Genomic DNA, 12,398 nt, shown 5'->3' on the forward strand with positions numbered 1-12,398 from the left:
TTATATATATATATATATATATATAATTGTGTATATATATATATATATATATATATATATATATATATATTATATTGAATTACACCAATTCGTATTTGTGATGTTGAAATTTCGTACCATATTACCTGTATTGTTTACGAATCGAACTTGATGGACATTATTCAATTTTTTGGTTTCTAGGTTTACAAGATGCTCTAATCTGTTGTTTGTTTGTTGATTTGTGCAAGTTACATTATCGGATCGGACTATCGGATCGGACTTCCTATAATCAAACAAATCGGATACGGATTGACTCAATAAAAATCCGTCGGATTATCGAACCAGACCGGATCACTCATTATGCTTATCGGATTCGGATCAGATTGACCCTGATCCGGTCCAAATCCGATCCGTTAACAGGTCTAGTTGTGGACACTTCATCTCTACGATAGACTAGCCATTTTGACTATAATATCATAGTGCAATAATATTTGCACGGAAGCAAATGCATTTTTATTTATTTGAAAATAAATAATTGATTGATGACATGGGTGACATGCTATCACCACGGATAGCAAGCCTTTCTCAATTAGTTTGAAATAGGAGGTTTTGCTCTGGCTTGATGCACCTTGACAAGCTCAATTAGCTTCTCAGTCGGTATAATTACATCCTTCACAGAATCATCTGAGCTGAATCTCTCGGCCCATCCCACCAGACCGGGCGTCTTGGCTTCATCAAGCAGTAGCACGCCGCCCATATTCTCCGCCACCCTCAGCCCCCCCAAGCAGGACCCGAATGCTATATCAAGGTACCCAATGCTATCCCCACCAAAGAAAGCCTTCCCTTTGCTACACTTGACAAATGCTTCCTCCAACAGTGCCAATCCTTCAGCCACTCGCTCCATTGCTGTTGCCTTCGCCTCCTCTTCTCGTGCCATCCAAGCCTCCGTCACTGATGGAGACCACTGCAACCATACGAGAATGTACAAGAAGAGTTCGCTCTTGATATATATACCATTAGAAATTGGTCATGACAAGGGAAATATATACTTAATTCACACACTGATCTTATGTTAAAATTTCATTATATACAGTGGGAAAAGACCTTACTTTCTAATATGGTGAATGAGCATATTTTGTCAGGATAAAAAAGAAAAAAAAGAAAAAAAAAAAAAGCATATTTTGTCAAATCATTAGCTACCTAATACAAGTTATTTTTATAATAAGCATATTCAGGAATCTATTAAAATATTCTTTTGTATAAAATATAAATATGCATAAGATACGCGGTTTTATACAACCCTTTTACATAGTCAAATTAGCATATTTTCTTTTTCATCCCCATTATTTCGGCATGACACTGACTGATTATTGATTATTATTGGAGAGGATATATTTTTACACAAAAAATAATAAATAATTTAAAATTTTTTATAAATCTATTATGACATGTCATATTTTTTAAAACAATAAATATATATATAACGATCAGAGATATCAAATTTGATATATAAATAAACTTCCTTGTTAACCAAATGCATTCATTTTCTTAAAATAAATAACAAAAATACTTATTTATGAGCTAGTCAGGGACACTATGTCATTTCATTTAGTGCCTACTCAATTAAATTCATCACGTGAGGAATATATTAGCCCATCATACGAAATTAAATTAGTCAGACTAGTTCTATTTTAGATCTTCAAACATTATCTTTATAATAATCCTTATAAATCAATTGAATAAAAACCAACGAGACCATAGCAAAGCAAAATCAAATAAAAACCATATATACCTCGTCATCAATAAAGGCTCCCCAAAAGAGGGCAGTGGCAAGATCATAGGGATCAGAAGGAAGAATAGAGGGGCCGGACGAGGTCCATACCTCATGGATGTATTGGACGATGATAAGAGACTCACATATGGGCTTGTTGTCATGGATCAAAACTGGAACCATCTTGTGAACCGGGTTGGATTTGAGGAGAAGCTCACTCTTGGACCCAAATGTCTCCTCAAGGAACTCGTAGTTGATGCACTTGATGTTCAGAGCGATTTGAACCCGGTGCACATATGGACTAGTCCGAGATCCAAGTAGCTTCACATCGCTCATTGCCATTTTCAGCTGTTCTCGAGCTACACAGGCTTATACTATTTCGCTTTTTCAGACAATTAGGTGGATAATAATTTAGGGACATAGTATATAAAGCTAGATTTGACATCCTTTGGTGTGTAATGATGCAAAAAGTGATGTAACAACTCTTGGCATTTGGCTGTGGGTGGGTTTGTGGTGCGCATGGGTGGTGTCAGAGAGGCTATTACCAAGATGTGATCGGTTTTTTTTTTGTTTTTTTTTTTCGGAAGGTAAATTTTGTGATCGGCCGACAGGTGGTTGTAGCTGCTCTATTATGTTTTATTTTGTAGTTTGGCTGTATATGTATGTGCGTGTCTATATATATATATATATATAAAGTTAATTACACTCATACCTCTGAAGTTTGCTCTAGTGACAGTCATATGAGAGTTGATCACTTTTTGGACACTCACACCCCTGAGATTTACATTATTACCCTTTAATAAAATAATAATCCTTGATTAAAAGTATGAGAGTATTTAAATGACTCAAATACCCCTCTTTCCCCTCTTCTTTCACACACTAGTATTTTGCAATTTACAAACACACAAGAATTTAATACACTGGATACAGACACACACATAAATATAATATGCTGGATCCCTACAGCCTTTGTCGGCATTTTCTGGGTTTGGTCCTCTTCGGCTACAGCGTGTTGGCATTCGCACCTCGCCGGCTATCACTTTTCACCTTTTCTGCCACCACATCGCCACCCATTTGAACCCACAACAATCCCAATTAAACCCATGACAATCTCAAATCATAGCCACCACTCTCTCTCTTTAAATTGAAAATCAGAGCAAATCAAAGCTACAAGTATCATTTTGGTCTTGCATATTGTGTTTGTCATCGGAATCTGACCGGCTCGATCGGAATCTGCCGGGAACGTACTGTGGCTGGACTTGTATTTTTTTATTATTTTTTTTATTTTTTTTTTGAACTTTTCTCACCTACAGGTCTCCTAACAACAAATTGAGGCTTGGCACCAAGACCATTCGCTGGAGAACAAGAATTGAAGACGAGGTGACCCTACATGGTTTTGTACCAATTTTGTTTTGGTTTTGACAATAACCCATAGTTTTATCAAATACCCACCTCCAATATAGTTTATTGTATATATTATTATATTTTTAATATAACAAATTTGGATTGGTGTTGTGTGAATCAAAAATCACACAAAAAAAAAAAAAAAAAATTCAAATATCACATTGCAAGTGGTATTGTCCCACTTTCCTCTTTTCATATTACATTTTATTATACTGAATTTAATATTACTAGTACTAACCTCCATCCACATGAACCACCACATCCATACATGTATGTGTGTGTGTAATATATATATATATATATATATATTACAGTTATATATAATTAATTATACTTCGTTTTTTTTGGCATGAAAGGGTAGTTTATTTAAATAAACTGAGTTGTAAAGGTTAAAAAGGTAATTTCATAGTCCAAATAGGTCAACTATCAAGTCAAAGGACAATAACGTCAATTCATCATGTGCAGAAGATCAGAGGGGTGTCTTTGTTAACTTTACGAAACTTGAGGGGTGGTCAATGTTAAAAAATAGGTCAACTTTCATGTGGTTGTCAATAAGGCAAATCTCAGGGGGTGTGAATGTAATTAACCCTATATATAAATAAAGCTTTAGCATAAGCTACTCTTGTACACAATCAATTCTCATCATTTTGGATCTGACGTGTGGGATAATGCCCATTGTAACATTCTTGTAAAGTCGGGTTATCCTGATCCCTATCCTTGCGGCACATCTTGACTGTAGACCTCCAACTCGGGTAGTTGACATGATTCTGAATCAAGAAAGAGTTTGACTTTGTCAATAATGATAACAAATAGGATACTTCCTAGTTCAAACAAAAACTTAAACTATTAAGTGCTGCAAACACTTGACTCATATAAATTTCGATACCAACAAAGACCCATTGTAACACCAAGCATAATGAATATATACAATAAAATTACATATAAACAATTTTATGTTATATGTAGACAAAATCATATATGGAAAATGATAATAGATTATATATATACATATATTTTTATATAATAATAGGATCTCAATTATCAAAAATTCGTCCTAAAACCACCTGCTAGGGCCGCTACAAGGCACATGAAGAAAAAGCTAAGAGAAAATCATACTTCACATATAAAAAATGATAATTAGGGTCAGGGCCGTGAACAGTTCAACACTATGAATAGACTAGCCAATTCAATTTATCTTCGCAAGAAACACGAAGATAAAAAATAAAAAAAAATAAAAATAAAAATAAAAATTAATTAATAATAATAATAATAAAATAAATACCACAGATTTTATTTTTATGAGAAATGAAACCCGAGCCTTGTAGCCAGAAAATATCATTAAGCTACATCCTCTGTTGATTTATGATCTAATTGTTAAGCGACCGGATAATAGGCATTGTTGATCAATTGGGAGCAGGAGCTTTGGCCATGGCTTGACGCGTCTCGAGAATCTCAATAAGCTTCTCAGTCGGTAGAAAAACATTCTTCACAGAATCATCTGACCCGAACCTCTCAGCCCATCCCACCAGACCCGGCGTCTTGGTTTCATCAAGTAGTGCCAAGCCGCCCATTTTCTCTGCAATCCTCAGCCCCCCCAAGAAGGACCCGAATGCTATATCAAGGTACCCAATACTATCCCCACCAAAGAAAGCCTTCCCTTTGCTACACTCGACAAATGCTTCCTCCAACAGTGCCAATCCTTCAGCCACTCGCTCCATTGCCGTTGCCTTCGTCTCCTCTTCTCGTGCCATGATCAGAAGCTCCATCAGTGATGGAAACCACTGCCACCATAGTCCATATCAGAATGTATAAGAAGAGTTCACACTTGTTATATGATCGCTAGAAATACTGTGAGAAAATGATTTTTTTTTTTTTTTTTTTTGTTGTTTTAGTTTAGTGATAGCTGCAAAATCAACTGCCAAAAGGAGTTTTCTATATACAGAGCCCATTAGAAAATATTAATTGTGTTTTTCTAAAAATAATTTTAAAACAATGGATTTTTTTTTTTTTTTTTTCTCTAGTTGGTACTTACACACACGTCTTTATTGAGACTTGAACCCCTGACTCTCATGAGAAGCAAGAGACCGATACCGCTATACCACCAACCGTTAGTAAAAAAAATAATAGACTTGTTTGGTTTAATTTTTTAAAAATATATAGTTCTTAAAAATTCAAAAAACTGTTTTAAAAAAGACAATTCTCTAAAAGCAAAACTTTTTTTTTTTTAATTGAGTTTTTGCACAATTGAAAAAAACAACTTTTAGTACAATTTCATGATTTTTCATTAATTAAAAATAAAAAACTGTTATGAGAAAACTGAACCATATAGGCCTAATGTATTTGTAATGGTAAAGTGTAAAAACTTGACGTACTATAGACATTAATATTGTGTTTGGTATGTAGGAATGAAATGAAATAAAAGTGGAAATGGAATATAATAAAATAGTTGCATATATTATATGATGTAAGAATGAAATGATAATAATAAGCATTATAGTATTTGGTTGGATAAATTTAAAACCTAAAATTGCGGCAGTGCTAGATGGTAGGGACGATGGTGGTGGAAGTGGAGGCGTTAACTGTGTTGGAAGACGGCAACAGTTGTGGTGAAGAAAGCCAGTGGTGATGACGATAGTGGTGGAAGTGGAAAGCGGTAGCTGTGTTGGAAGACGGCAACTTTTGTGGTGAAGAAAGCTGGTGGTGATGACGATGGTGGTAGAAGTGGAAGGCGGTAGCTGTGTTGGAAGACGACAACCGTTGTAGTAAAGAAAGCCGGTGGTGATGGCGATGGGGGTGGTGGTATAGGTGGTGGAAGTCAGTGGGGGTGCCGATGGAGGTGGATGTGACGGAAGACAGTGGAGGTGACGACAACAGCGGTGTAAAGGTGGAGGAAGGCGGTGAAAGTGGCGGCAATGGCAGTGACAGTGATTGGAGGCGACCGGACATGAGGTTTTTTTTGGTAAAATTATAATTATTTTAAATAGAATGGTTACTACATATGTTTATGTTTAGTTGTATAATAAATTTTAGCATAAATTATATTCACACCCCTTAATGTTTCGAACATTTTGGTTATAAATTTCACTGGTTAAGTATTTTACTCACATTCCACCCTCACAACCACCACCATTAACCCATCACCGAAAATAAGATAAAAAAAACACAACCCTCACTTATTCACCATCAGCGTCGCCACACATCATCGGCGACTATGGCTTCATGGATTCTCGCGACGAATCGATTGTGTGATCTTTCGAATCAAACCCAATCTTTAACGTTTCCATAAACGATCAATTCGGTTTGGTTAGACAAATCGTCCTCATCGGCGAATCGATCTACGGCGTCCATAAATCGTGACCACGGATGTAACGGTGTCCACACAGACTGACCGGGCGACGGAGTCAGGGTCGCGAAGGCGGCGGAGGACGCTGGAAAACATTTTGGAGAGATGTGGAGAGAGGCGAACACATTGGCGGCGCATCAGTGATTTCTCAGAGGAGTCAGCGGTGGAGAGGACGGCAGGTTCATGACGACGTGGTTCATGGGCTGGGTTTCAGTTGGGTCTTGCGGCTTTGGGTTTCGTTTTGGGTGGGGGCGGTGGTGATAGAGGTGTTGGGTGGGGGCGGTGCTCATTAGCGCCGGCTGTCGCTTCATCGCTGATCCTCACAGCCGCGTCCACAAAGTCACAAACCGATCGCCCCAATCGTTGGAGGTGGGTTTGATGGGTAGAATCTTTGATTGAATTTTGCTCCAAATCGGCGATTTGTTTGTTTGTTGGCAGTGATCCGAATTGGTTATTAGGTGGTTGAATTGGTTGTGTCGATAGTGGGGTCGTGATGGGTGTGTGGATTTATTTGATTGTTGATTACAAAGTTTTGGGGGTGATATTTTTAGTCTACAGAGAGAAAACGAAGAGGAGAGAGAAAGAAATATCCTGAAAAGTATATATACAGAGGTTTTTTTTTTTTTTTGGGTTAATTACAATGACACACTGAGGTTTGATATATTGTCAGTTATATACAAGTTGAAGTTTTTTTGAACAATGACACCCCTTATCAAAAATTGCATCCAAACAACCCCTAAAAGGTTATGAAAAGTCGAAATTGTCCTTTAACATTTTATTACTATTAATGAGAAAATATCAAAACTCTTTAAAGACCAAATTGCCCTTTGTGTGAGATCAATACCAGCCACCCATTTTTTCTTTCCTCGTCATCTTCTGTCTATCCAAACCCACCGGATCACTTACCATCACAGCCACCACTTGACCACCACCTCTTCACCCACAACCTTTGGATTCAAAATTTTGATGGAAACATTCATAGTTCATGAGATCGCTCGAGATAAGAGAAGATTAGATCATTTGGAACTTCTGCAAGTCTTTATCTTGGGCTCCGGTGATGGTGACGACCAAGGTGACGAGATTGGGTTCCGATGATGGTGACTAGCTAGTAGCGGGATGACACGACGGTGATGCATTTGCGACGTCGACGGCATCTATACAGGGTTATATATATATATATATATATATATATATATATGAAGAGAAGTGGTGGATGTGGTTGTGGGTAGCGGTGGTATGGTAGGTGCTTTTGGGAGGATGGAGAGAACAGAGAGAACTTGGGAAGAAAGGAAAAAAGTATTTGGTCACTTGATACACCTGTGGTATGGGTGAGGGTGGCGCCGCCGAGGCCGATGCACTCGAGGCGACCGCCGGTGTTGCAGGATAAGCGGCTGCGCCAGTGTTGTTGCAAGATGAGCGGTCGCCGGTGTTGTTGCAGCCAGTGCTAGGTCAGCGTCGGGAAGGATCTCGTTCTTCAACTCACCAGATCTCTTAGCGATGACTTTTCGTCTCCGTAACGACCTCGTGATCTGCCGTGGGCAACCACGCCTCAATTTAGGGGTTCACCGCCGCCGCCAACAACTCGACCTTCGCCTAAGCAGACACGAGCGAAGCAACAATTGCCGTTGAAGATGATTCGCGAGACGCCGATGGCGCCAACGACGTCGGGGAACCACCGGACCTACGATGGAATGTGTCGGTGAAGAGGTAGTCGGGGCGGCGACTAAGGAGGAGCTACTTGAGGGGTTCTTGGAGGATGGAGATGATAGAAGGCTGATGCGCGCCGTCGACGATGGGGATGTGAACTGAGATTCTGATGGAGAATTCATGATTGCAGAGCTGATTGAATCAGAGTCTTGAACCCAATGAAAGTGTACAGAGGAAGTTGGGAGGAGAGAGAACATAGATGGCAAAGATGTGTAATGCTGAAGACATATTTTCTTAGATGTGTGGCTAGGATTGTCTGGGACCATAGATTGGTTTGAGGGTTAAATTGGTCAATTGAAATGATTAGGAAGGTTAAAAAGGTAATTTTATAATTTAAATGGGTTAATTCGCAAGTGAAAGGGCATTAAGGTCATTTTAGCTTGTCTGGGGTGTCTTTGTTAACTTTATCAAACTTGTGGGAGTCTTATTGTTCAAAAAGAGATTAACTTGTATATGGCTGTTATTATGACAAACTTCAGGGGGTGTCATTGTAATTAACTCTTCTTTTTTTTTTTTTTTTTTTTTTTTTTTTTTTTTTGTCATTTTAAATTACATATATTTTGTTTTAAAAATTTGAAGGTAAAATAGGCCATTAACATGTGTCATAGGCTAAAAAGGAAATTGAAATTTAAGTAAAAGTTAAAATTAAAATCTTCATATATGTGAAATATGACTTAATTTTAGGGAATGTTAGTGTATTTTATCCTAAATCTTATTTATTGAGAATGTTTATTCTAGGAATGGTCATTTGTACTTTAAATCTCCTATCAAGAAAAGGAGTAGTTGGATTCGACATTCCATTCCATCCATTCTTGTACATCAAAACCAAACGCAGCGTAAGAGTTTAACTCCCTAATATAAAACCAAACGCACCATAACAGTTTAACTCCCTAACATGGTGAATAAAAATATTTTGTAGGATGGATTGTAATTTTTATTTTTATTTTCAAAAAACAACGGTATCTTCAATACTTCGTTTTTCTATTTGTAGTATAAGTTAGAAACACTTGTGTCATTTGAATTTAAGAGTAGAGTGAAATTGATTAGAAGATAAGAGCAAATACTTTTAATTCTGCAATGCGTAAAGTATTATAATCCGACATAACATGGTTCTTAATTAATCAATTAAATAAGAACCAAGACCAAACCCAAAGAAAAAAAACATATAAGAACCGTACCTTCTCATCAATATAGGCTCCCCAAAAGCGGGAAATGGCAAGATCATAGGGATCAGAAGGAAGTATGGAGGGACCGGAGGCCCATACCTCGTCGATGTACTGGACGATGATAAGGGACTCTCACATATGGGTTTGTTGTCATGAATTAAAACTGGAATTTTCTTGTGAACAGGGTTGGATCTCAGGAGGAGCTCACTCTTGGACCCAAATTTCTCCTCAAGGAACTCGTAGTTGACACGCTTGATGTTGAGAGCGATTTGAACCCGGCTCACGAACGGACTAGTCATCGAACCGATTAGCTTTACATCCGTACTGGTCGCCATGATCAACTGTAATTCTGAAGCTGCAGAGGCTGCTTATATTTGCTTAACAAAATTGGGGGGATATGAATTGTGGGGATACAAATAAAGCTAGAATTCTTGGCATGTATTGGTGTGAACTGTGAAATGACGTAAAAGATGATGTAAGAATTCATAGCATGTATTAGTGTGAACTGTGAAATGACGTAAGAGATGATGTAAGAATTCTTGGCATGTATTAGTGTGAAATGATGTAGAAGTCTAGGTGGATGAGGGGCTTTTTATTTTTATTATTAATTTTTTAACAGATTCACTTGACATGTGAAAAATAAGGAAAAAAAACAGGAAAAGAAAAAAACAGGACACTTGACAAGATTCCTAAGGGACCACACCAGAGAGGACAAAGTAGTGGGCCTAATTCACATTGACTTCTTTGAGGGTCGGTCTATTTTTCTAGTTATGCATAATTGATTATCTTAGTAAAAAAGATACAAAGAAGAAAAAGGAAAACACTGCATGTGGTGTGAGTTGAAAGAATTTAGCTAAAAATATATACTATATGTTTATGCTGGGACAGGTTGAGATCCAATGAAAACAAGTGTTCGTTGTTTCATATTAGTTGTTTATTTTTTAAAATTTTCTTGTGAACAGGGTTGGATCTCAGGAGGAGCTCACTCTTGGACCCAAATTTCTCCTCAAGGAACTTGTAGTTGACACGCTTGATGTTGAGAGCGATTCGAACCCGGCTCACGAACGGACTAGTCAGCGAACCGATTAGCTTTACATCGCTCGCTGCCATGATCTACTGTTCTCAAGCTAAAGAGGGTTATATTTGCTTAGCACATGTGAGTGGATATGAATTGAGGGACATAATTTAAGTTAGAATTCTTGGCATGTTTTGGTGTGAAACGATGCAAGAAATGATGTAAGAACTCTTGGCATTTATTGGAGTGAAATGTTTTTGAAGTCTTTTTTAACTCAACAATAACCACTTGACAAGAAGAGCGGACAAGCCGCGGAGATTCCCAAGGGCCGTACGAGAGAGGACATTGACTTACTTGTGATTCCTTCTGGACACTCAACCTTTGATAATTTAACCATAAAGATTGAAAGAAAAAGAAACTACATATGGTGTGAATAAAAATAAGGCTGTAAAAGAACTAAGCTTTCGATAAACAGCTAGACTTGGTTCACTGAGAGCTCGATTTAGTACTTTTGTTCAATGAATGAACCAAAGTCGAACAAAATTTTTGTTCAATGGATGAACCAAAGTCGAACAAAATTTTCAAACTCCATTAATAAACGGGCCAAACTCAAACCACTCAAACAACCCCTGCTTGACTTATTAATTCACAAACGCGTTTGTGAACAACCTTCATAATCTACTCGTTTTGTGTTCGGAGTAATAAATAATAAGTTTAGGCCTAAAATTAATCTAGATAGAGCATAAACAACCCATGCCATTACTCTTAAATTTAAAATAGCGCAAGTCTACTATCCTCTCCCCGGCCCAACTCTCATATAATAATATACAAGTTTATAAGCTACCAAACTCTAATCTTTTCAACCTACCAAACTCTAATCTTTTCAACCTAGGTTCTTTCCACGTTTGCCGTCCCAAATTGAAGTCCCTCCACCTCTCTAGCTACAGTCCTCTCTCTTGTAAATATTATCTTGCCCAAGTGAGAGATGAAAGCATTTTGGTTATAACGATCCCATGGAGATTCAGTGCATCACCGATTGAGGGACGATAAATTACAATAGTGTAATACTCCTGATTTTAAAAGGATAGTCTCGGTATTTTTTAAAAATTATTTTAATTGCATTTAATTATTTAGTTGATTTCGTGGCTAATTGTTTACTTGTTTAATTGATTTAATTATTTGTTAAATGTGTTAATTGATTTAATTGTTTAAATAAAATTGTGTGTGATGATGTGTATTTATTTAGGAATTTAATTATTTTATTTTATTTTTATTTTCATATTTTTAAGGAATTGGATATGGATAGTAGTAATGGACCAACTAATTGGGCTCTATGGACTACTTAGATAAGGGGTTTAATAGGTACGGATAATTACCCATGTATATGTATATTTAATAAATAAATAAATAAATAAATATATATATATATATATATATATATATATATATATATATATATATATATATATATATATAAGGAAAGTCATATATATTTATATATTACATATAAAAAGGATTACACATAGATTATACGTACCATATATTTTAGTTACCTTTTTAGTATTTAGATTTTATTTATTATTAGTTGGGATTGGATAGAGAAAATGATTAGGGTTATTTTAGTTGTCTATAAATATATAACTCTAGGGTTGAAAAAGGGGTTAGAAAATAAATTACGTAATTTATTTTAGAGAGAGAAAGAAGGAAGACGAAGTAAGAGGAAAAGGAAGAAGGAGGTTAGGGTTTTTTTATCAAATCCCTAAAGGTAAGTTTTAATTCTTCTCTCCTCCTTTGATTCATACCCTATACATGCTAGATTAACTCTAAGTTCTTTAAATAAATTAATCGGATTAAATTTCATGACTTAATTTGGAAGTTACAGTTTATGGGTTTTATTAATGAATTTGTGATGAATTTAATATCTTTACCGAACTGGGCATTGTTTGGTGGTATTTGTATTATTAGTTTTTTTTAAACATGAATTTTTGTATGAATCAGTTTATTTCATCTATG

General features: G+C 36.5%; 1 protein-coding gene and 1 pseudogene across 1 annotated transcript; both read right to left on the reverse strand.

Annotated features, from left to right (window-relative positions):
• Positions 1 to 443: 443 nt before the first annotated feature.
• Positions 444 to 2,412, reverse strand: LOC132294911 (glutathione S-transferase U17-like). Its single transcript, XM_059792930.1, has 2 exons — positions 1,772 to 2,412; positions 444 to 943 (listed from the first exon to the last, which is right to left on the reverse strand). The coding sequence occupies exons 1-2, from the start codon at positions 2,090 to 2,092 to the stop codon at positions 569 to 571; spliced, it is 696 nt and encodes a 231-aa protein (XP_059648913.1). The 5' UTR covers positions 2,093 to 2,412; the 3' UTR covers positions 444 to 568.
• Positions 2,413 to 4,306: 1,894 nt separating this feature from the next.
• LOC132294910 (glutathione S-transferase U17-like) lies at positions 4,307 to 9,775 on the reverse strand (annotated as a pseudogene).
• Positions 9,776 to 12,398: the final 2,623 nt, after the last annotated feature.

This window comes from Cornus florida, unplaced genomic scaffold (genome assembly GCF_030987335.1).
Source record: "Cornus florida cultivar Cherokee Brave unplaced genomic scaffold, ASM3098733v1 CherokeeBrave_3.0.0_Hap2_Chr02, whole genome shotgun sequence".
In the NCBI taxonomy this organism is placed as follows: domain Eukaryota; kingdom Viridiplantae; phylum Streptophyta; class Magnoliopsida; order Cornales; family Cornaceae; genus Cornus; species Cornus florida.